The 25,441-nt window shown below is 44.8% G+C and overlaps 1 protein-coding gene across 1 annotated transcript; it reads left to right on the top strand.

The window, feature by feature from the left end:
* The first annotated feature begins 563 nt into the window (after positions 1-563).
* On the top strand, positions 564-25,441 carry LOC135537085 (dual specificity mitogen-activated protein kinase kinase 6-like). The gene is made up of 12 exons (XM_064963290.1): positions 564-949; positions 11,274-11,343; positions 11,912-11,960; positions 12,729-12,842; positions 13,979-14,098; positions 15,164-15,280; positions 15,699-15,750; positions 16,003-16,130; positions 19,028-19,105; positions 19,390-19,529; positions 22,757-22,802; positions 23,140-25,441. Exons 1-12 carry the CDS (start codon positions 931-933, stop codon positions 23,215-23,217), a joined length of 1,011 nt encoding a protein of 336 aa, XP_064819362.1. The 5' UTR covers positions 564-930; the 3' UTR covers positions 23,218-25,441.

Genomic DNA, 25,441 nt, shown 5'->3' on the forward strand with positions numbered 1-25,441 from the left:
AGGGAGGTAAAGGCAAAAAAAGGCCATGGTGGCAAAGTAAATACAATATAGCAAGTAAAACACTGGAATGGTAGATTTGCAGTGGAAGAATGTGCAAAGTAGAAATAAAAATAATGGGGTGCAAAGGAGCAAAATAAAAATAAATATACAGTAGGGAAAGAGGTAGTTGTTTGGGCTACATTATAGGTGGGCTATGTACAGGTGCAGTAATCTGTGAGCTGCTCTGACAGCTGGTGCTTCAAGCTAGTGAGGGAGATAAGTGTTTCCAGTTTCAGAGATGTGTGTATGGGGATATCTCCCTGAAATCAAAATGCTTTGAAGCCATTGAAAACCACAAATTGTACAATGGCATTCTTAGAATATATATATTTTTCAATCATGATTGTTGTGACCATGGACTTGTCTTGGACATGTCCACGCTTGTTGGCAATGACAGCAGAGACTACATATCCCACAACTATGTACAACACAGGGAGGAAAAACGTCATAACGCAATTGACGCTCGAGCATTCAGATGTCAGATTGATCGAGTTCGTTTTGCATAGCCCGGTGCCCCGGATGGACAGAGTTGACTCATTTTAGACCATTCCATTGGTCCTGAATAAAAATCTCCACACATCAGGAGCACCGGGCTATGAAAAACTAATCCGACCACTTCTTCGCTGTCTAAAAAGTGTACAGTTTGGTAATGTAACGTTATCGAGTTAATTTCGCCGGAATCATATGTGCTTTCGGTTTATAATTTTTTTTTTTTTTAACTTAGAAGCCCTGCGACACGGAAACAAACTAACGCAACATGCATGAAGATTGAAACAGACTTGCATCGTAGTTGCAGGACAAGCCGCAGCTTCTGAGCGGGGTAGATGCAGGGAGGGAGGGAGTAAAAAAGTCTTTGTGCTTCCCCTCCCCCTCATCAAAGCAAAGGGGGAAATGTCTCTTTCTAAAGGAGGTAAGAATTTTAACAATAATGTTAATCGTGCAACAAGACTGAATTTCCGACAAAGATGCATTGCTGGAAATCAGGGTTATGTATTGCGTCATTGCATTAGACGTTTTTTTAAATATCAGTTCGTTTCCGGCTTAACGTTAGGGTCTGTCCTTGTACAAAGTTGCTAGCTAACTCCAGCTAGCTACAGTACAAGTTGTAATGTGGTGCCTAATTGCATTTCTCTGTAACCTGGCTAGAAACCATAAAATGTTTGCGGATTCCCCGTGGTTGGTTGTTTCCTGTCAATTCCTGGAAATTTAAACAATTGTTTGTGAACACGCGATAACGTTGCTAACGTTAAGTTAGGCTACTTGGGGCAGTAAGTTGCAACTGTTGCTTGTTCGTTACCTACCGAGCTAACGTTACCTATAGCATTGTCTATTCGAACAAACGAAAAGTGCGTAGCTATCCACACCGGTATCGATGTAACGTTAGCAATATCTCGTGCGTTATTTCATTGGGAGCACGCACGCCATGCCTCGCGACTTGTCGTTTTGATGGGAAAACATGAGTCATGTATTTTTCCAACTGCGTTACTTGGTCTAATATTACCGTGTGCGTCGTCTCTCACGCATTCTTGCAATAGTTGTTCACTTATTTGTCTCGCATATTTTCTACAAATGCCTGGTCTATCATTCAGTTGGTCTCCCTCTGACACTAAGTGATGTGTAGTTAGCTAGCAACAAGCAATGCTGAATAAAAACACCTGGTGGAAAATAAATCAAGGCCCTCCTACGTCACACATGGGGACATTATGTTGTTGATGATGTGATATTATGCTACACCATCGTTTCCAAAACTCTTGTCCTGGGGATCCCAAGGGGTACACATTTTGGTTTTTGCCTTAACACTAACCGTTACACAGCTGATTCAAAATATCAACTGATTATCAAGCATTCATTATTTGAATCAGCTGTGTAGTGCTAGGGCAAACAACAAAACGTGCACCCCTTGAAGTCCCCAGCACCAATTTGGGAAGTGCTGATCTACACAATCCTAACTGGCATTACCACCAGGATTGTGAGAGGCCTGCTCACGGACTATTATGCTATCACAGGCAGCCCCTCTATAGCCTAGCTACCTGAATGCATGTGTTGACTTGTACTTCCAGCGACTTCTGCAACCTGTGGTTGTACAGCTGCTACACTATGCTGACGTTATTGGTGCTCACCTTTCTTTCGGGAGCAGCAACAGCCTGTTTGCTTATAGTAAAAGTGTAGGATGAGCCCTGGGTTTTCCGTTGTGTCTGGACTTTTCTTGAACGCTGTAGCCAGTTTCACTTTGTTTAAGGTATTGGGTGGAGTTGGCTTAAGTGCTTTGCAATGCTTGTTTGTTCATTTCAAGTTGCTGTTGCTTAAGGAGGTTTTACAACAAATAATGCACTCTTCTACAATGGTGTTTGCCCTGCCCATACAAGAAATATCAGCTGCAATGTGACACATTTTCAAGCACCCCGTTTTTGTTTTTCATTGACCTTTTAATTTACCAGACACTCTTATCCATACTGATTTACAGACAGTGCTAGGCTTTAGCACAGTGGGTTAACACGGTCTGACTGGCAGCCAGTCCCATCCGGGGATGGTTTATCTCCATGGAAAGTGTGTCGTAGTCCAGGACTAGGTTTAGAGGTAAACTCATTTGTATTTTATTCGTATCCCCATTAGCTGTTGCTAAAGCAGTAGCTAATCTTCCTGGGGATCCACAAAAAAACCATGACATAATCCCAGAACGTCAATAGACAAGAACAGCTCAACGACTGAACTACACATCTTAAATAACAATAGAACCCTAAAAAGGTCCTACTGACAGTTACACATATTACTGAGTTACCCACATATCAGTACATGTACTTATGCCCCAGAGTTATTTAGGTCAGACAGGGGAGAGGCATTGTGATGTGTTGTTTTATTCATGTTTTTTCTCTTTAAGATAACTTTGCTGTTTGTTTGAGTCATTTGAGATGGAAATGAGTTTCACGCAGCAATATCGGGCCGATTTCGACAACAACTAAGAACGGTGAAGCACAAGGTTAAACGTCTCTGCTGTTTTGGTCCCGTACCTACCACGTTGGAGTGTGACGTGAACCCGTGCACATGCACAGAAACTCTGACAGTGAGAGAGCACTGCTGCTTGTCCAGAGTGAAAAATATCCTGTTACTTGGTAGCTTCATCGTTGCTGGTTTAAGCGGGTTGATGGTGGCTCGTGACCCAGCTATTCACGCCGTCATCCAATGGGCTGCCCAAGAATTCTGAGTATTCATCTTCACACAGAGACATAGCATACCTTGTGCAGGAGTCTTCAAACCAGTGCACCTGTCTGTGACTAAAGCCGGGTGGGGTTATTTTCCTCTAGAAGGCAGTGAATCACCTGTAACATGAGACACACACCACAGCTACGGCTGTAGCTAGATTAGTCAGCATCAATTATTTCAGTTTACCGCCTATAGGCTCTTGTTGTGCATGGTTCAGGCCGTTGAGGGGAGGCTTCCTTGGTAATCTGCTCTGTTGCTGGAGTTGTATCATGTCTGATGGCGGCGTCTAAACTCAAGAATGGATGTGTGACGCGCACATTCATTCCATCTTGTGAATTGAATGAAACATCAAGTTGATTTTGGTTACATATGGCCTTGACTATACACACCACTGGTTATTTTACAACGCTTTACAAAACGATCTGTGTAGCAGGTAGAATGTCAAATTGATACGATGCTGATGGCAAAGCAACCCGTATAGTGGCGTGTAAGCCCACTGTCTATAACCAAAGGGTAGTCGTGCAGTAAGCTTATTTGGCTGTGTTCAGGGTTCAGGTGGATGTACCAGGGGTTCAGAAAGCTGGAGGAGAGCCATGCCCAATGACATCATGCTTCCCAAAGGATCACGTGACAGCTATTCAGAAAGGATGTCTTGTTTGGTTGGGAGTCATCCTCTCTTGCCTGGATACAGGCACTAGAGGGGATTGCACACCTGCCCCCCCACCCCCAAACCCTGAGGAAGTTAACACAGTAAGCATCGTCCATATGGGCTACCATTTGTAACATGAGAACTTCCAACTTGGTTTCGTCGACGTCAGACATTCCCACAAAGAAAGTGTTGGATACTGCATAGTCCCATGCCTGAAATGCTTAGAGTTGTAGGATTTTTAATAGCTCCTTCATTGATATGAGGCCTGATGTGGGCCTAGCTGTCAACTAGTCAAATATGTGACCTCAGACGCTCAAGGTATACTGTATGTCAGGGAGTTCAGCTGAAATAGAGTGCCACGTAAGATCCGTTTCTGCCATGCATTTTAGCTATGCATTATGAGCTAAGGGCAGTATTTAGCCAAACTAAATAGTTTCTTGCCATGCTTAAAACAATGTTGCGCTGTGGATCAGCTTTAATATTGCAGATTGTTAGAAGCCACAATGTAATTGTCTGCATCATTTCCAATCCCCCATATATATTTTTTTAATAAAAAACAATATATGTTAACAATTTCATTGAGTTTACTGAAATACAGTGAGGAAATCAGTCAATTGAATTGCATTTGGATTTCATATGACTGGGAATACAGAGAAGCATCTGTTGGTCACAGATACCTTTTAAAAACATTTAAAAAATGGGCCTCACAATGGGACTCAGGATCTCACCACGGTATTGTACATTCAAATTGCCATCGATAAAATGCAATTGTGTGTTGTTGTCTGTATCTTATGCCTGCCCATACCATAACCCCAACGGCTTCATGGGGCACTCTGTTCACACCCTTGACATCAGCAAACCACTATCACAGTGCAATCCGTTTTGTCACCAACGCCCCATATACTACCCACCACTGTGACCTGTATACTCTCGTTGGCTGGCCCTCACTTCATATACGTCGCCAAACCCACTGGCTCCAGGTAATTTATAAGTTGTTGCTAGGTAAAGCTCCGCCTTATCTCGGCTCACTGGTCACCACCCACCCGCAGCACACGCTCCAGCAGGTATATTTCACTGGTCACCCCCAAAGCCAATTCCTCCTTAGGCCGCCTTTCTTTCCAGTTCTCTGCTGCCAATGACTGGAACGAACTGCAAAAATCACTGAAGCTGGAGACTCTTTTCACCCTCACTAACTTTTTAAGCACCAGCTGTCAGAGCAGCTCTCAGATCACTGCACCTGTACATAGCCAGTCTGTAAATAGCCCATACAACTACCTCATCACCATATTGTTATTTATTTTGCTCCTCTGCACCCCAGTACCACTACTTGCACACTCATCTTCTGCACATCTATCACCCCAGTGTTTAATTTGCCATACTGGAATAATTTTGCCACTATGGCCTATTTATTGCGTCACCCCCCTTATCCTACCTCATTTTCACACACTGCATTTAGACTTTCTCTATTGTATTATTGACTGTATGTTTGTTTTTTCCATGTGTAACTCTGTTGTTGTTTGTGTTGCACTGCTTTGCTTTATCTTGGCCGGGTTGCAGTTGTAAATGAGAACTTGTTCTCGACTAGCCTTCATGGTTAAATAAAGGTGAAATAAAAATAAATACAAAAACAGCCTGGAGGTGTGTTGGGTCATTGTCCTGTTGAAAAACAAATGATTGTCCCACTAAGTGCAAACCAGATGGGATGGTGTATCGCTGCAGAATGTTGTGGTAGCCATGCTGGTTAAGTGTGCCTTGAATTCTAAATAAATCACAGACCGTGCTTTGCTGGTGACACTATCATACCTCCTCCATGCTTCACGGTGGGAACCACACATGCAGAGATCATCTCACAAGGACATGACGGTTGGAACCAAAAATCTCATTTGTTTTCCACTGGTCTAATGTCCATTGCTCGTGTTTCTTCGCCCAAGCAAGTTTCTTCTTGTTGGTGTCCTTTTAGTAGTGGTGTCTTTGCAGCAATTCGACCATGAAGGCCTGATTCATGCAGTCTCTGAACAGTTGATGTTGAGATGTGTCTGTTACTTGACCTTTGAAGCATGTATTTGGGCTACAATCTGAGGTGCAGTTTAACTCTAATGAACGTATCCTCTGCAGCAGAGGTAATGCTGGGTCTTCCTTTGCTGTCCTCATGAGAGCCAGCTTCATCATAGCGCTTGGTTTTTGCGACTGCACTTGAAGAAACTTTAGAAGTTCTGGATTTTACTGACCTTCATGTCTTAAAGTAATGATGGACTGTTGTTTCTCATTGCTTATTTGACCTGTTCTTGTCATAGTATGGACTTAGCCCTAGTTGGTAAAATACCATCTTCTGTGTACCACCCCTACCTTGTCGCAGCTGATCTGATTGGCTCAAATGCATAAAGAAGGAAAGCAATTCCACATTCACTTTTATCAAGGCACACCTGTGTGTTGAAATTAATTCCAGGTGACTACCTCATGAAGCTGGTTGACAGAATGCCAAGTGTGCGCAAAGGGTGACTACTTTGAAGAATCTCAAACAAATCAAAATATATTTGATATTTAACACTTTTGTTGTTACTATATGATTCCATGTGTTATTTCGTAGTTTTGATGTTTTCAATATTATTCTACAATGTAGAAAATAGTGAAAATAAAGTGTGGAATGTGTAGGTGTCAACTTTTGACTGGTAGTGTGTGTGTGTGTGTGTGTGTGTGTATATGTATAACAGTTGTATTGGTTGCAAAAATGTTGTATAATTTTTAATTGGAAAAACTCAGTTTTGAATCCGATGTCGTTTTGTGAATCCTTAGCTCCTCCCCTTTCCACTTACCTCCTCTCCTTTCCACCTGCCGCCTCCATTTTTGCAGTGATGCTGCAGTCAGTTGGTTGTAATTTTGAATACAGCAGACATTTCCATATTTTTGTTAACAATTCCACCCGTCCTATTTATATAATTTAGAAATATTAAACCATTTTTAAACATATTTTTCAAAAACGTTATTTTTTTGTTGTTGTTGAGTTGAACAATATTTGTTTAATCCACCAGAAAACACTGAACAAATATTAAACCAAATTTGCAACCAGCTTTCTATGGCTGGTTTTAAAAATAGCGATATTTTGGAGAAAGTGAATGAAGGCGAAAAAGGCCATTTCTTGCCATGCTACTTCAGTTGGGACAAAGGCTGTTTTTATACTGTTGTTCTAGGTCATTTTAAGAAGGTTTTGAATGCTCTTTTTTTAGCTTGACGGAGGAAATGAAGATCTATTTTTACTCTGCTGGGTGCATGTGAGCATAGCACAAGTCAATGAATCTCCCCTCACTGTGTTTCACTGGGAAGTCAATGAATCTCCCCTCACTGTGTTTCACTGGGAAGTCAATGAATCTCCCCTCACTGTGTTTCACTGGGAAGTCAATGAATCTCCCCTCACTGTGTTTCACTGGGAAGTCAATGAATCACTGTGTTTCACTGGGAAGTCAATGAATCTCCCCTCACTGTGTTTCACTGGGAAGTCAATGTCAATGAATCTCCCCTCACTGTGTTTCACTGGGAAGTCAATGAATCTCCCCTCACTGTGTTTCACTGGGAAGTTAATGAGTCTCCCCTCACTGTGTTTCACTGGGAAGTCAATGAGTCTCCCCTTACTGGGAAGCTGGATGTCTGCAGTGGCTCTTCTGAGGAGAGCACGAGATGCTACCAGTCCAGTCTTTACGAACTTGCTTTCTTCCGGATATGTAGGTTATTTGCTAACATTTAGCCTCCTGTGTATGTACTGCAGAGAATCCACCCACGGTTAGGCTGCACTGTATCACCCGGCCAACACAGCACACCCAACATAAATGCTTCACTTGAAACATTGCATAACGGTGCACTGCCTTGCGTTTATGAATGGTGTCTCTGACGCTCTCTGCAGCCTTTTTCCCAGTTGTTAGTGGTACAGGGAGCCATTGGAAGCTTTAAACAGCAAGTGGTGTTTAAGTGTCTGGTTACTTCTGAGCCAATGTACACTATATACGAAGGTATGTGGAAACCCTTCAAATGAGTGGATCTGGCTCTTTCAGCCACACCCCATGCTGACAGGTGTATAAGATCCAGCACACAGCCATGCAATCTCCATAGACAAACGTTGGCAGTAAAATGGCCTTACACAGAACCCAAACCGCCTGCGCGCCTGCTATCGTGCATACATTTATTTTGTCCCCCCCACACCAAACGCGATCACAACACACAGGTTAAAATATCAAAACAAACTCTGAACCAATGACATTAATTTGGGGACAGGTCGAAAAGCTAGCTAATTTGTCCTATTTAGCTAGCTTGCTGTTGCTAGCTAATTTGTCCTCGGATATAAACATTGAGTTATTTTACCTGAAATGCACAAGGTCCTCTACTCCGACAATTAATCCACACACAAAACGGCCATCCGAATCTAGTCCAACGCTCTAACCACTAGGCTACCCTGCCGCCCCACATTTAACCAGGTAGGCCAGTTGAGAACAAGTTCTCATTTACAACTGTGTGACCTGGCCAAGATAAAGCAAAGCAGTGCGACACAAACAACAGAGTTACACATGGAATAAACAAGCATACAGTCAAATAACGCAGTAGTGTATATACAGTGTGTGCAAACGGCGTGAGGAGGTAAGGCAATAAAAAGGCCATAGTTGCAAAGGAATTACAATTTAGCAAATTAAACATCGGAGTGATAGATGAGCAGATGGTGATGTGCAAGTAGAAATACTGATGTGCAAAAGAGCGGAAAAGTAAAATAATATGGGGATGAGGTAGGTAGATTAAGTGGGCTATGTACAGATGGGCTATGTACAGCTGCAGCGATCAGTTAGCTACTCAGATAGCTAATGTTTAACGTTAGTGAAGGAAATATGTCTCCTGCTTCAGCAATTTTTATTTATTATTATTATTATTATATTTATTATTTAAAAAAAAATCATTTATTTTATATAAAATAAAAAAAATGCAATTACTTCCAATCATTGGCAGCAGAGAACTGCAAGGAAAGGCAGCCAAAGTAGGTGTTGGCTTTGGGGATGACCAGTGAGATATACTTGCTGGAGCGCATGCTACAGGTGGATGTTGTTATCGTGACCAGTGAGCTGAGAAGGCGGAGCTTCACCTAGCATCGACTTATAGATGACCTGGAGCCAGTGGGGGCCAGGGCCAGCCGACTAGAGCATACAGGTCGCAGTGGTGGGTGGTATAAGGGGCTTTGGTAACAAAGCCTTCCCAGAATTGTGGAGACTGTTATAGCAGCAAAGGGTGGACCAACTCCATATTAATGCCCATGATTTTGGAGTGAGCTGGTGTCCACATACTTTTGGTTATGTGGTGCTTCCTTGCCTAATGGCCTGTCTGGGTTAGAGGGAACATCATCATGTCCAGGTCAATGACAGTTGTTGTTCAGGACACGTACCAGGATGCATCTCAATAGTCTCAAGTGTTGTCATTTCCTCTTGTTCTTTCCAACACAAATCTACCAACATGGAGCAGAGCCTGTAATTGGCTACCAGCCAAGGTGGCTGGTGTAGAAGACATGCATGGGGTTGCTTTAGAGTTCATACAGCCGGATCTTCAAAACGCAGTCCATCAAATCTGCCTTTTTTTAAACCATTACACCTGCATTTTATTTTGAAAGTATATATATATATATATATACACACACACACACACACACTCACAGTGGGGCAAAAATGTATTTAGTCAGCCACCAATTGTGCAAGTTCTCCCACTTAAAAAGATGAGAGGCCTCTAAATTTCATCATAGGTAAACTTCAACTATGACAGACAAAATGAGAGAAAAAAATCCAGAAAATCACATTGTAGGATTTTTAATGAATTTATTTGCAAATTATGGTGGAAAATAAGTATTTGGTCAATAACAAGAGTTTACCTCAATACTTTGTTATATACCCTTTGTTGGCAATGACAGAGGTCAAACGTTTTCTGTAAGTCTTCACAAGGTTTTCACACACTGTTGCAGGTATTTTGGCCCATTCCTCCATGCAGATCTCCTCTAGAGCAGTGATGTTTTGGGGCGGCCCCACTGTATATATATTATTTTGCTTCAGTAGTGATCAGGGGCATAAAAATATAGTTTACCTTCACAGAAAATACATTAGTGCAACACATTCGGCAGAAAATAGCTTATTTCATCAGATGACAATAGAAGTGCAACTCTATTTGGCATTCAGCCACACAAGTAAATGAGCTTACAATGAAAAAGCTAGCTATATATATATATTTTGTGTTATTTATTATTTAGCAAAAAACAATACATGGCCATCAAATTTCTAGTGTTTATCATAGAAAGAATGTTGCTAGCTCCATTTCCGGATGTTTTTCTGGAAGCTAATCGTGCATTTTACCAGAGAAAAGTAAAACAGAGAGTCAGTTCAGAGTGCTGTCTGCTGATAGAATGCCTGTTTCATGTATTCTCATCTGAGTGAAGTGCAACTGAAGCACAAAATTAGTCTAGGCAACAAAAAAAAGATTTTTAACCAGCATTTTACAAAACATAGCAAGATTTTTCTTTTGTGTTTTTCTTTTTTTGTCTGTGTGAAAACACAGAATTCTGCATTCAACAGGACCTCTGAAAATGTACCTGCCAATAGCTGGCAGAAATCAACCTGCCTCAGGCCCCAGATGAGAGCAGATCCTAAATATCTTTCTGCTGCATCACTCCCACTCATCCAATGTTGTGCAGATCAGGAGAGGAGAAAAGGGTCCATGTTTAGACTATAGAGGCACTGTCCTCGTCTGAATCCCACGTTCCTTCAGTTGGGGTTGTTGTTTTACACCAGCATGGCCCCATTGCCCTAGCCTGGATGAGAAGTCCCCACTTGTTGCTTGTGAACAGTGTTTATGAATGCACTGTAGTGTGCATTTCACACAGGGAGAGGTCTCTGGTCTCCATTGTGTAGGCAGAAGCAGCCCTACTGCAGGAGCTAACATGAGTCACTGTTCAGTGAGTATTCTTCTGATTATGGTGGAGACTTTGGTTGGGACAAACCAAGGCGGTTAAATTGCTGCTTGTATGACAATAGGGTTAGACAAAACCGAGGGTTAATGAGTGAGGTAATCTGTTTCTGCTTTCTCGCTCTCTGTGTCATCGTTCCGATTTATGAGCGAGCCGTTCACCTGTTTTCTATTGTTGAGCAATCTCTGGGTAGATAACAACAAATGGAGCTGTAGAGTCACTAACACGTTACAGTACAAGTCGGAAGTCCACACCAAAAACAGAACCAAGCATTCTCACAACACACGGTTCAACTGGGGGTTTCTCTGTTCTGCTTTATTGAAAGTAAAGATTGACAGGTCATGGTATAGATAGGTTTTCTTAAAGAACGAGGCTGATCTTTCCTCTCCCTTTCCTCTCCTCTCATAGGAAAGAAGAAGAACCCAGGCCTCAAGCTCTCCAAAGAGGTCTTTGATCAGCCCCCACCTGCAGCCGCGGCGTAAGGCTTCTTCTCTGTCATTGGTTGGGTGTCTTTTTCGTGGTCACGCTGTGCATCTCAGAAGATTGCTACATCATATTAACGTGGTTTCTGAGATGGTGGGCTAAACACTTCTCCAGATATTGTCAGAGCTCATTATCTGTGCAGCACGACTCCAAAAAAAAGATGCCCTGGAAATTAGCCACTGCTGTGTGTTTGTCACAAACGTGACGAGGACCTCAGTGTAGATGTTGTGTTTGTTTTAATTTCTTAATAATGGTGACAAGGAAAACCACTGATGCCAGAGAGAAGCTAACAAAAGAAACAGGGAGAGTGTACTGAAGAGGTAGCTGTACAGTAATAGAGGATGAGGTTATGATTTCATATGTAGATGTCATTACCTGAACCTCCTCTTTCACACCCTAAATTAAACCACCCAGGTTTCACATAGCATCTTGTCAAAGTACAGTCATGCAGTGTGATGTTCAATAAGAAAGAGCATTAGTTGTTTTGTGTTAAGTTTGATATCGATGTCACATTTTTAAACGAATGCATGGTATTAATCCCACTCCCTATCCTCTCTCCTCAGCCCCCCTCGAGATCTGGATTCCAAAGCCTGTGTTACCATTGGAGAAAAGGTAGGGAAGAACGTTGTGCTCAGGCTGTAGTACTTCACTTTCTATCACCTTTTGGTTTTACTTGGGTCATGTTCATTAGACACCAAACGGACGAAAACCGACTGAAACAGGGAGGGGCTGCTTGGGTGTATTCATTACGCCGATTCTGTTGGGAAAAGTTTCTTAACCGGATTGGGGACGGACCTGAATTTGTCCAATAGAAACTCATGTTTTGTAACTTTGGACTAATGTTTACACCCCTGGACTGGTCCTATAAGAAGCACTTACTTTTGTTTTTCGTTGCTAAGCTTTTTGAAAATGTCTTCTGTTGCATGTCCTAATGAACACGACCGTAGCGTTTTCTCTAATGCCTTTACTGGTTGACTTTGATGTGACTGATAGACTTTTCTCACGCTGTGCATCTCAGACAAACGTGACGATCACCTCTGTGCAGATGATGTATTTGTTTTAATTTCTGAATAATCCTGATGAAAGAAACCACTGATGCCAGAGAGAAACTAAACAGAAAGATAGGGAGGGTGTTGAAGAGAGTTGTACTGTAGTCAACGATAAGTATATGGCTTTGGTGTCAAAATGGTGATGTCATTACCTGACTCAGAAATCCAAAACTATACCACCTGGGTCCAATAAGAAATACGTATTTTTGTTTTGCGACGGGTCCTAATGAACACGACTCTGGGGTTTTCTCTTCTGCATGTGTTGGTTGAACTTGATGTGATTGGCTGATAGACCTCTGTCTCTCTCCACTGTGTTTCTCCCTCTCGACAGAACTTTGTTGTGAAGGCAGATGACTTGGAGCAGATTGGGGAGCTGGGTAGAGGAGCGTATGGCGTGGTGGACAAGATGAGACATGTGCCCAGTGGGCTTATCATGGCCGTCAAGGTGGGTGGAGTGCTCCAGGGTGCATGTTTAATGAGCCAATGTTATGGAACGTTGCAGATAGAAATGCCATGAATAGAGACAACACGATTCCTTATTCTACGTGCCAGAGGCGTGTTTGTTCTACATAGCATATGTGTATCTGAATATTTCAAAATGTTGCCTTCTACTGAAACAGACATTTTAGATTTCTGTACAGTGCATTCGGAAAGTATTCAGACCCCTTGATGTGAATAAGGTATTTAATTTATTTATTTCTGAATTATTGAATCCATTTTAGAATATGGCTGTAACGTAACAAAATGTGGAAAAGGTCTACGGATCTGAGATCTTTCCGACGGCACTTTATCAGAGATGTCTGTTTTGACTTTTGAAAACATATCTAATAAACATTTTCTATTTACATATCTGAGATGTTGATTAGATAAGTGTGCGTGTCACTTTTAAAGACGAGCCACACAGCTCTATCTCAACATCAACACTCCTGACCAACACAGACCTGTGCTGTTTTGACAACTCCTATGGTCATTTTGGGCTCCCGAGTGGCACAGCGGTCTAAGGCACTGCATTTCAGTGCTAGAGGCGTCACTACAGACCCTGGTTCGATTCCAGGCTTTATCACAACCGGCCGTGATTGAGACTCCCATAGGGTGGCGCACAATTGGCCCAGCTTTGTCCAGGTTAGGGTTTGGCTGGGGTAGGCCATCATTGTAAATAAGAATTTATTCTTAACTGACTTGCCTAGGTAAATAAAGGTTAAATATGTTTTTATTGTCAATCCAAACGGGACAATGAATGACCTCTGTGCAGATGATGTATTTTGTTTTAATTTCTGAATAATCCTGATGAAAGAAACCACTGATGCCAGAGAGAGAACAGGTAGTTTAACAGTAATAGATGAGGTTATGGTGTCGTATGCAGATGTCATACCAAATGTAAAGTTTACTTTCACCGGGAAGTCATCATCTTTAACAAGAATACCCCTGAACTATATGTCATTTACACACAAAAAAAAATAGATACATTATGGAAGAGATAATTAGTGTTCCTGTGAGTCTTCCATTCAAATTGCTGTGGTCTGAGCCAAAGGGCTTTGTTCCTTCTAGTGATTGTATTTCTGTGACTGCCCCCCCCCCCAGAGGATCCGGGCCACAGTGAACACCCTGGAGCAGAAGAGACTGCTGATGGATCTGGACATCTCCATGAGGACCGTGGACTGCTTCTTCACGGTCACCTTCTACGGCGCTCTCTTCAGAGAGGTCAGCTCTCAGCACCACATCTGTAGCACAGCCTGGGTTTGCCTGGACACTGTCTCTCAGCACCACATCTGTAGCAAAGCCTGGGTTTGCCTGGACACTGTCTCTCAGCACCACATCTGTAGCACAGCCCTGGACACTGTCTCTCAGCACCACATCTGGACAGCCTGGGTTTGCCTGGACACTGTCTCTCAGCACCACATCTGTAGCACAGCCTGGGTTTACACAGGCAGCCCAATTATTGTATTTATTGGCAAAAGTTCTGATTGTTCAAAATACCAATTATTGGCCAAATTTCTGAATTAAGTTACTTGTGTAAACAGCCATAGAGTTATCTGGACTTAATTTTAATTGGTAGTAAAGAACAAGAAAATCAACAAATTGTCACACAAACCGAAAGGGGAACTAAGAGTCACTGAGAACAACCAAAAGGAAACGGGTGGGGTTTTAGGAGGGGTTCTGAGGGACACTCAGGTGTAACAGGGGTGTCGAGATGGGAACCAGCACAGGTGTAACACGTGCTGACTAACGAGATGGGGGGGGACCAGCACAGGTGTAACACGTGCTGACTAACGAGATGGGGGGGGGACCAGCACAGGTGGGGTGCACAGGTGGGGGGGGGGACCAGCACAGGTGTAACACGTGCTGACTAATGAGATGACACCAGTCAGTGCGCCCTACGTGCTAAAGTACTATACGTGCTAAAAGTCCAACCTCAAAACATAAATGGAAAAAGCAGACCTGTGAAAACGACATTATGGTGGAAGCCTGTGGCTCGGCTGGCTTTCACTTGGCCACTTCTTTCTTCCCTCAAATACATTTTCAATTCAGTTGGGTTTTCAAACTACGATTAAAAGTAGTCTCCTCTGTATTAGTCATGGAAGGACTTATTTGTTTTTCTTTGTGTGTTTTTGTGTATCACACTGACCTCTGTGCAGATGATGTATTTAGTTTTAATTTGTGAATAATCCCGATGAAAGAAACCACTGATGCCAGAGAGAGAAAACAAACAGGCTGAGTATTTTAGAGGTAGTTGTACAGTAATAGGTGTTGTCTCTGCGTTGCCAGGGTGACGTGTGGATCTGCATGGAGCTGATGGACACGTCTCTGGATAAGTTGTACAAGCAGGTGATGGATAAAGGCATGACCATCCCTGAAGACATCCTGGGGAAGATCACTGTAGCGGTGAGTAGGACACCTGGGCTGTGTTCATCAGGGCACGCAGTGGAAAACACAGGAGTTTCTTATTGGTCCAGGTAGTCCCTCCCTGGTTTAGTTCTTTATTCTGTTTGGTGCCTAATGAGCACAACCCTGCAGGGTTACAGTATAACATCACACTGACCTCTGTGCAGATGATGTATTTTGTTTTAATTTCTGAATAATCCTGATGAAAGAAACCACTGATGCCAGAGAGAGAGAGAACAGAACAACATTCATAATGCTGAAGTACACGTTCCTGTTGATATGATGTATATTGTCATCTTTAAGACGTGTCCACAGCAGCTTGTTGTGATGCTGTATAAGGACAGGCACACAGTTCCCTCAGGTTATCTGGAGTGATGTCATTACAATGCAGTGTGTGTAACTGCTTCTCTCTCTCCAGATCGTCAAGGCCTTGGAGCATCTGCATAACAAACTGTCGGTGATACACCGAGGTAAATGAAGGATACGGTTTTGTTAGCCTGCCGAGCTAAAGCCAAGGCAAACACAGCTCCCCAAGCTAACACAAGTCTTCATGTCTTGGGCATGGTGACTCATCACTCGATCACCTCCTTTACTCATGTTGATCTGAAATGGCTCTTTATTTGATTTGTATTATTTATTTATTTTTGCTCTCTGCCACGTTTGGAGGGACTAAACTATTCCTGATTATTAAACACATATTTGTTTTTTATAACTTTGTGCAGATGTGAAACCGTCCAACGTGCTGATCAACACACAGGGCCAGGTGAAGATGTGTGACTTTGGCATCAGCGGCCACCTGGTGGACTCTGTGGCCAAGACCATGGACGCCGGCTGCAAGCCCTACATGGCGGTGAGTAGGAATGGGTGCGCTCTGACACCTTCTCGGCCATGTTCAGTAGGCACCAGGGTTTCTGTTAGCCGGTAATAGACGGCTTTTGTTGTTGTTTTTAAATGAAAAGCCAAAAAAATGTATCTGCCGAGTGACAAAAGAGAAAATCCTATTGCAGAATAATGTGTTTTAGCCCATTGATTGATGGAAATACCAGTCGACGGAAAAGCATTTGGCCGGTCATGCTTACAGTGCATTCGGAAAGTATTCAGACCTGATTTCAAAATGGATTCAATTCATTTATTTTTATAATGACAAATCGAAAACTAAGTTTTTAGAAATATTTGCAAATGTATTACAAATCGAAATACCTTACTTGCATAAGCGTCCAGACCCTTTGCTATGAGACTCGAAATTGAGCTCAGGTGCATCCTGTTTCCATTGATCATCCTTGAGAGGTTTCTACAACTTGATTGGAGTCCACAAGTGGTAAATTGTGTTTCCCATTTATATATGCAAAGGTCTGTGTAGGCTTCGGTGCGTCACACACCACTTTGTAATGAGCTGGAGGCAGTAACAATTTGAAAACAACATACTTACATGTAATTGTTTGAAACCTGAATGTTTCCTTCAAAGTAAAATCCCACCATAGAAACGTGGTGGCAATTATTATTTAGACTTCCCTATGCCATTGAAACCAGTAGCATATTCAACTTTCTTTCATTGTCCAGTAGCCAAAGGCACAATCCTGGTCATGTTAGCAACCCGTGCTAGTTGTTGCATCTTTAGTTCTCCCCTCTTTCTAAATTGTGTGTGATTTTTGACAACAGTGTTTTCATGCTAATTGCATTATGGAATAAACATCTGCGTATAACCTACTGCCTTGTGCTCATTGTTGTGCTAATAAAGTGAAGAAATAATGGTTTACTGACATTTTAAGTTAACGTTCTGCTCTGTTGCATCAGCCTCGTTATTTTCTTTTAATGTTGCCTGGGCCTACTGGTTGTATGAATTTGGGATCCTTCGTCCCACAACTGTCCCAGAAGCCTACCAATAGAATAGGTCAACTTTTCTGCTGTGGGGGTACTAGATTGACATAGGCTAGTGATGTTGCTGTTTGTTTCTGGTCTTGTTGGCTGAGTAGAAGGACACGTGACAGTCATTCTGACATCTTCAAAGTGCTTATCAGAATTTGGTTATCAGGACGCACACCGTTGCATCCTGGAGTGGCATGTTCTGTTAAAATGAATGGATGGACTCCCTAATCAGATGACACACCCCATGTCTACATTTCTCACATGTCTGTTAAAATGAATGGATGGACTCCCTAATCAGATGACACACCCCATGTCTACATTTCTCACATGTTCTGTTAAAATGAATGGATGGACTCCCTAATCAGATGACACACCCCATGTCTACATTTCTCACATGTTCTGTTAAAATGAATGGATGGACTCCCTAATCAGATGACACACCCCATGTCTACATTTCTCACATGTCTGTTAAAATGAATGGATGGACTCCCTAATCAGATGACACACCCCATGTCTACATTTCTCACATGTTCTGTTAAAATGAATGGATGGACTCCCTAATCAGATGACACACCCCATGTCTACATTTCTCACATGTCTGTTAAAATGAATGGATGGACTCCCTAATCAGATGACACACCCCATGTCTACATTTCTCACATGTCTGTTAAAATGAATAACCATCTAAAAGTGATTTCAGTGGGTGGACTCCCTAATCAGATGACACACCCCATGTCTACATTTCTCACATGTCTGTTAAAATGAATAACCATCTAAAAGTGATTTCAGTGGATGGACTCCCTAATCAGATGACACACCCCATGTCTACATTTCTCACATGTTCTGTTAAAATGAATGGATGGACTCCCTAATCAGATGACACACCCCATGTCTACATTTCTCACATGTCTGTTAAAATGAATGGATGGACTCCCTAATCAGATGACACACCCCATGTCTACATTTCTCACATGTCTGTTAAAATGAATGGATGGACTCCCTAATCAGATGACACACCCCATGTCTACATTTCTCACATGTCTGTTAAAATGAATAACCATCTAAAAGTGATTTCAGTGAATGGACTCCCTAATCAGATGACACACCCAATGTCTACATTTCTCACATGTCTGTTCATATGAATAACCATCTAAAAGTGATTTCAGTGGATGGACTCCCTAATCAGATGACACACCCAATGTCTACATTTCGTGAATGAGCACATTTCTCAAATGTCTGTTAAAATTAAAATGCTGCCAGTCAAATGTACCGCTCCACATTTTCCTAAAGGAAACCCTGTTTTAGAGACATTTGACATGTAAGAAATAACATGAAACTTCCATATCGGACAAGTTGACTGAACACGACCCTGGTTGCAGCCAGGCTTCTTCAGGCATTGGTTGATTCCAGGTTCTTTTTCGTGGTCAAGCTGTGCCTCTCAGGAGATTGCTACATCATATTGATGTGGTTCCTGAGATACTAAACGTGACGATCACCTCTGTGCAGATGATGTATTTTGTTTTTAATTTCTGAATAATCCTGATGAAAGAAACCACTGATGCCAGAAAGAAACTAAACAGAAAGACAAGGAGAGTGAGAGGAACAGCGATAGTGAGGAGGACTGGGGAGAAGAGGAGAGGTGGCTCTGACACCGCCTGGGCCACGTTCAGTAGGCATCGCATGGAAAACGTCCAACACAACAACTACTTAACACCACCCTGGTCTAGTTGTGGTTGGGAGCGCACTGCCTGAATGGAATAGGACTGGTGCTTGTTGTGTTGATGTCGTTGTTATGTGTTACAGTGGTATTCTTATCCTATGTGATGGCGTTGGTGTCATTGTGTAATGGTGTTGATAGTGTTTTCATTCCCTCGGTTTCAGCCAGAACGGATAAACCCCGACCTCAACCAGAAAGGCTACAGCGTTAAGTCAGACATCTGGAGTCTAGGAATCACAATGGTGAGTCACAGATATGATCGACAATTCTTTCAACAGCAGGGTCATGTTCATTAGGCACCAAACAAGAAAATGGGACTGAAACGGAGAGGGGCTACCTGCATTTATGTGATTGTTTTCTGTTGCACCATTAGTTTGTAACGGTGTGTCCTAATGAATACAACCCTGGTCTGAGTGATGTTTTACCGTCTTTGTGACGGTAAATACCAGTCCCCATAGTTGAAAGATGAGCTCCTGACTGCCTCCCTCTGTGGGATAACAAACCTCTGTCTGGTCCTCTGCCCCAGATTGAGCTGGCCATTCTGAAGTTCCCCTATGACTCGTGGGGTACACCCTTCCAGCAACTGAAGCAGGTAGTGGATGAGTCCTCTCCACAGCTGCCCTCGGACCGCTTCTCCCCTGAGTTTGTGGACTTCAGCTCCCAGTGGTGAGCCCATCTCTCTCTCCCTGTCTGCATTCCAAATGACTCCATCTTCTGTTTCGTAAGGAAGGGAATCAGAACTCATTTATTGAACCAGGGGTCACCTTTTTTCTCCCCAAATACTGTTAAACTATTGCTGAAAATATACAGAAACATTAGTTTGAAAAAGACTGGTGTATTTTCATAAGAATTATTAAGCCTAAACATACTAAACCAAACTGATGTTGTGGCTGTAATTCATCAGTGTGAGCAGTGTTCAATGTTGTTAATCCAGTTAGAAAAGTCCAAAGAACAGGCAGAATAAACTAAATGGAACATCTGTAGGCCTATATTGAAAAGACAGATTTTAGTTTGTAACCCTGAAGAAATGTCAATGTTTCAAACTGAGCCCCGTTTCAAACGATCCCTGTTTGAGAATAATAGTTCCTGATGCACATCACTTCACACTGGCAACCCCTTTTTTCATTTGGAAAAATCATCTGTTGTGTTTTCTTGTTATATTAGATCATGTTTTTTGCTCTACAATAGGTGTCTTGACTGTGGTGAGTGCTCAGGAAATGAACAAAACCAGGCTATGCCATTGCAAAGCCACAGAGTTCTACATGCAAGCGCCCCTGCTGAGGATTCTGTTTCACCATATAATATAACCAGTTGATATTATGGTTTCAAGAAATGAATCTTAAATGGAAATTGTTTTATTGACTGAATAGATATATGCACACATCTGTCCGTGTGTTCTAAAAGTAACAAAAAATAGATATATTCTCCATTCTGAGTTCTCTGAAAAAAATCCTGCGAGTAACTCGAACAGAAATTTAAAAGGTAAACCACCCATCCCTACTATTTAGTGCACTACCTTTGACCAGGACCTATAGGAGTAGGGTTTAGAGTCCTGGTCAAAAGTAGTGCACTGTATAGGGAATAGGGTGTTATTTGGGATGCTACCTGTCTGGCCTTGCTGATGTGGTGTTTGGTTCAACTGCCTCCAGGTGGCACTGCCCTGCTGTCCCCTCCCTGTGGGTCCAGGCCTGGGCACTGTCCTGCTGTCCCCTCCCCGTGGGTCCAGGCCTGGGCACTGCCCTGCTGTCCCCTCCCTGTGGGTCCAGGCCTGGGCACTGTCCTGCTGTCCCCTCCCTGTGGGTCCAGGCCTGGGCACTGTCCTGCTGTCCCCTCCCCGTGGGTCCAAGCCTGGGCACTGCCCTGCTGTCCCCTCCCTGTGGGTCCAGGCCTGGGCACTGCCCTGCTGTCCCCTCCCTGTGGGTCCAGGCCTGGGCACTGTCCTGCTGTCCCCTCCCCGTGGGTCCAAGCCTGGGCACTGTCCTACTGTCCCCTCCCCGTGGGTCCAAGCCTGGGCACTGCCCTGCTGTCCCCTCCCTGTGGGTCCAGGCCTGGGCACTGTCCTGCTGTCCCCTCCCTGTGGGTCCAGGCCTGGGTACTGTCCTGCTGTCCCCTCCCTGTGGGTCCAGGCCTGGGCACTGTCCTGCTGTCCCCTCCCCGTGGGTCCAAGCCTGGGCACTGCCCTGCTGTCCCCTCCCCGTGGGTCCAAGCCTGGGCACTGCCCTGCTGTCCCCTCCCCGTGGGTCCAGGCCTGGGCACTGCCCTGCTGTCCCCTCCCCCCTGGGTGGGTCCCTGTGGGTCCAGCCTGGGCACTGCCCTGCTGTCCCCTCCCTGGGCAGCCTGGGCACTGCCCTGCTGTCCCCTCCCGTGGGTCCAGGCCTGGGCACGGTCCTGCTGTCCCCCCTGTGGGTCCAGGCCTGGGCACTCCCTGCTGTCCCCTCCCTGTGGGTCCAGGCCTGGGCACTGTCCTGCTGTCCCCTCCCTGTGGGTCCAGGCCTGGGCACTGTCCTGCTGTCCCCTCCCTGTGGGTCCAGGCCTGGGCACTGTCCTGCTGTCCCCTCCCTGTGGGTCCAGGCCTGGGCACTGTCCTGCTGTCCCCTCCCTGTGGGTCCAGGCCTGGGCACGGTCCCTGTGGGTCCTGTCCTGCTGTCCCCTCCCTGTGGGTCCAGGCCTGGGCACGGTCCTGCTGTCCCCTCCCTGTGGGTCCAGGCCTGGGCACGGTCCTGCTGTCCCCTCCCTGTGGGTCCAGGCCTGGGCACGGTCCTGCTGTCCCCTCCCTGTGGGTCCAGGCCTGGGCACGGTCCTGCTGTCCCCTCCCTGTGGGTCCAGGCCCCTCCCTGTGGGTCCAGGCCTGGGCACTGCTGCCCTGCTGTCCCCTCCCCCCTGTGGGTCCAGGCCCAGGCCTGGGTCCAGGCCTGGGCACGGTCCTGCTGTCCCCTCCCTGTGGGTCCAGGCCTGGGCACGGTCCTCCAGGCTGTCCCCTCCCTGTGGGTCCAGGCCTGGGCACGGTCCTGCTGTCCCCTCCCTGTGGGTCCAGGCCTGGGCACGGTCCTGCTGTCCCCTCCCTGTGGGTCCAGGCCTGGGCACGGTCCTGCTGTCCCCTCCCTGTGGGTCCAGGCCTGGGCACGGTCCTGCTGTCCCCTCCCTGTGGGTCCAGGCCTGGGTCCAGGCCTGGGGTCCTGCTGTCCCCTCCCTGTGGGTCCAGGCCTGGGCACTGTGGGTCCTGCTGTCCCCTCCCTGTGGGTCCAGGCCTGGGCACGGTCACGGTCCTGCTGTCCCCTCCCTGTGGGTCCAGGCCTGGGCACGGTCCTGCTGTCCCCTCCCTGTGGGTCCAGGCCTGGGCACGGTCCTGCTGTCCCCTCCCTGTGGGTCCCCTTCAGCCTGTGCATCTCTGACTGCTACAACATATGTGGTTGGTGAGACTGATTGTGGGACTTCCTGGTTAAATAAAAGCATTTAAACCTTCTCCAGACATGATCACATCTGTTTATCTGCCCAGTGTGAATGCAACCTGGGGGAAAAAGACAACCTGGAAATGAATCCACCTACATTTTAGTGGACGACCCAGTTGTCCTGACCTCGTCCCGCCCTGGCCCACTCTATAAATGTCATGCTGTAGCTTATCTGGTGTAAATGTGTTTTGGTGTACTTAGAGTTGCACAATTACGGCAACTTTCCCAGGTTGGAGGATTCTGGATTTCCTGCTTATTCCTTTCTGATTCTGGGAATCTCCTAACTGGCATATCTGGGAAAACTTTCCCAAAAATCCCAGGTTATCAGAACGTTGTCCTCAAACAGGCTTCGATGTGTTGGGGGCTCTTACTAAAGGTATATGTTAAGAAGTGTCCAGTATTGAGGGATGTTTCTCAGTTGTTTGTTTTGTTCTCTCTCTGCAGCTTAAGAAAGAAACCCAACGAGAGACCCGCCTACACTGAACTAATGGTTGGTTTTAGATCCTCATCAGCATTAAATCAGTGACCGGTGAATACGTGTAATGTTGTTGGATTGTCGGAGTTGTTTTTCTCTCTTCATTCACAGGATCTTTGTGAAAGCTCACTTCCTGTCTCTGTTTCCTCTTTGTTATGTGTCCACAAGAGGACAGGCTTACCCAAGTGTTTAGTCAAACCATGATGCTGATGTGTTCTTGTATTTAAATCTTGTGTGCACCACATATGTTTAAGTCTTGTGTGTAAATGTGTACTTTCTGTTGGACTCCTGTTTTATTTTAGGAATTGTTGACTCATGGTGTTTTCTCATATATATATATATTTTTTTACAGCAACACCCCTTTTTCACCCTGCATGACTCCAAAGAGACGGACGTAGCCAGCTTTGTCAAGATCATCCTGGCAGACTGACAGGCTCCTCCACCCACCAGGGTAGGAGATAGGCGGGACTTCTCCCCCACCCACCAATCCAAGGCCTTTCAGAAAGCTCACTGGAATTGATCTGCCACACAACTCCAACTTTCTTTCCCCAAAGACTGACGACAGCTCACAGAGGCCACGTGGGAAAGCGCTTGTAGTATGAACTCAAGATGTTGATGGTGTCCACCCAAACTGGAGATGGTCAACAAACCTTTCCCCCCCTCTACTCCTACAAACTGAACTGATTCAAACTCCTCACTGTACCAGTTTTCTGATTGGACAGTGTCTGTCAGCAGGAAGAAAATCTCTCTTCACACATACTGTATGTCCATCACTCTGAATTACACAGAAAGAGAAAAAGAATTCTGTGAAATGTGTACGTCTCTGTATGATGAATTGAAAAGATATATATTTTTCATTTATGCGTTTTTGTTTTTCCTGATACAGTTTGTAATACTGTATATTTTCATCAAATATGAATTTAAGGGTGTGTCTTTACTCTTTCTGAATGGTATCATGAGGGGAAGAGGTTACCTACATTTCTCGTCAGGTCTTTTGGTGATTGGTCAGTAATGGGACGGCAGCTGCTGTCGTCGGGCAGGGTTTTGGGAGGCTCTGGAGGGGTCAGACTCAGTAAGTTTCTTTGTAGAGGGAAGTTCGAAGGTGTGACTGGGGGCCCTGTACAAAAGGAATTGCAAGTCCTACCTAGGTCTCTTTGGTGGCATGGGAATGCAAGGCATCCGTTATCATCTGACCCTATATACAACCCCATCACCCATCTGTATATGCCCCTCTGCCCCGCCCCTTCCTAACCATCTGTATATGCCCCTCTGCCCCGCCCCTTCCTAACCATCTGCTCTGTCACCAAGAGTGCTGTAAAGAGTATGTGAACAGTGTATTCTCATATAGTACATGGACTTGTAATTGGGGGAATGATAATGTAACTATCCAGACTATGCTGTATTTATCTTCCAGTCCCTCCGAGCCGTTTTAAAAGCTGTATTTTCATTATTAATTGTGACTATTATCACTTGGTTTCCTGGATGTGGTTGGGGGCTGCTGTTTGATCCATTTTAACTTTTACATTTTTCTCAATTTCCGTTCCCCGAGTGGCGGACAGGAGCGTGTCAGTATGGTGTTTGGTCCCTGAAGCACAGAGAGGTCTACGAAGCCTCATGCCTTACACGGACAGTATGTCAGGGAACATCCGTTATGTGTGTTGAAGATGTAAATACTGTTTTGTCTTTTTAAATGTAACGTTGGCAACGTGGCGGCAGAGAGGACGTGTCGTCGTGGTTACGCGGCTGATTGATGTGTTGTCGCTGGTTTTAACGCAGTCGGTGTGTGAGAGAGGCAAACGCAGCCTGCTGACTCCTCCTGTAATCATCTGTTTGATCGATCTGCTGCAGCCACCTCTCAGGTTTCAACGCCCTGCTTGAAGTCAGCGGAGGCGGCCATGTTTATTTCCCCACCATGTTGTACCTCTCTTCAGCGCTGGGTTGTGTTCATTAGGCACCAAACGGAAGAAAACAAACAGTGAGGAACTACCTGGACTTGGTCCGAATAAGAAACGCTAATGTTTGGTTCCACGTTGCAAAATGTTAAACACTTCCCGTTGCCTGCCCCAATGAACGCAACCCATTATGGTGGAAGACTACTTATGTGTGAGATCATGCTAGGCTGTGAATGGGTACCTGCCATCTAGGCTTGAATCCCAAATCGACCCCCCCCCCCCCCCAATCCCTAGACAATCATCTAGGTCTGAGACCGATTTGGAGGTATGAGCACTATAACAAGGTGAAGTAATCAGCATATTGGTTCCAGTTTCCACTCCATTCTTTCTAGAAGTGCCCTGGGGAGTAGGGAGGCTCTGGGTTGATCTGGAACTCAACCCTCTGGACTCTGCCGTGGCCCTCAGGTCTTCCATCAGGACTATGAGGATCCTGCCATGTGACCGCCAGTGGTGGTGGTGGCACTTGCCCTTAGTGTTTTTAGGGTGCGCCCAAAAGGATGCCCTATTTCCTGTCTCTTCTTTCTAGGGAACCGGGTGCCATTTCAGACGCAGCCCTGGTCTGTAACTGGTAAGCCTACCCGGTCTTCTCTCAGCCTCTCTGATGTACATTGTAGTGGGCTTCTTATCAAAGTTGGTGGATGAGGAGTATTTATAATATGTGAGTAAAGAAGGGAAAGCAAATAAAGAGCTGCTGTGATTTGA

Source organism: Oncorhynchus masou, unplaced genomic scaffold, assembly GCF_036934945.1.
Source record: "Oncorhynchus masou masou isolate Uvic2021 unplaced genomic scaffold, UVic_Omas_1.1 unplaced_scaffold_708, whole genome shotgun sequence".
Classification (NCBI taxonomy): domain Eukaryota; kingdom Metazoa; phylum Chordata; class Actinopteri; order Salmoniformes; family Salmonidae; genus Oncorhynchus; species Oncorhynchus masou.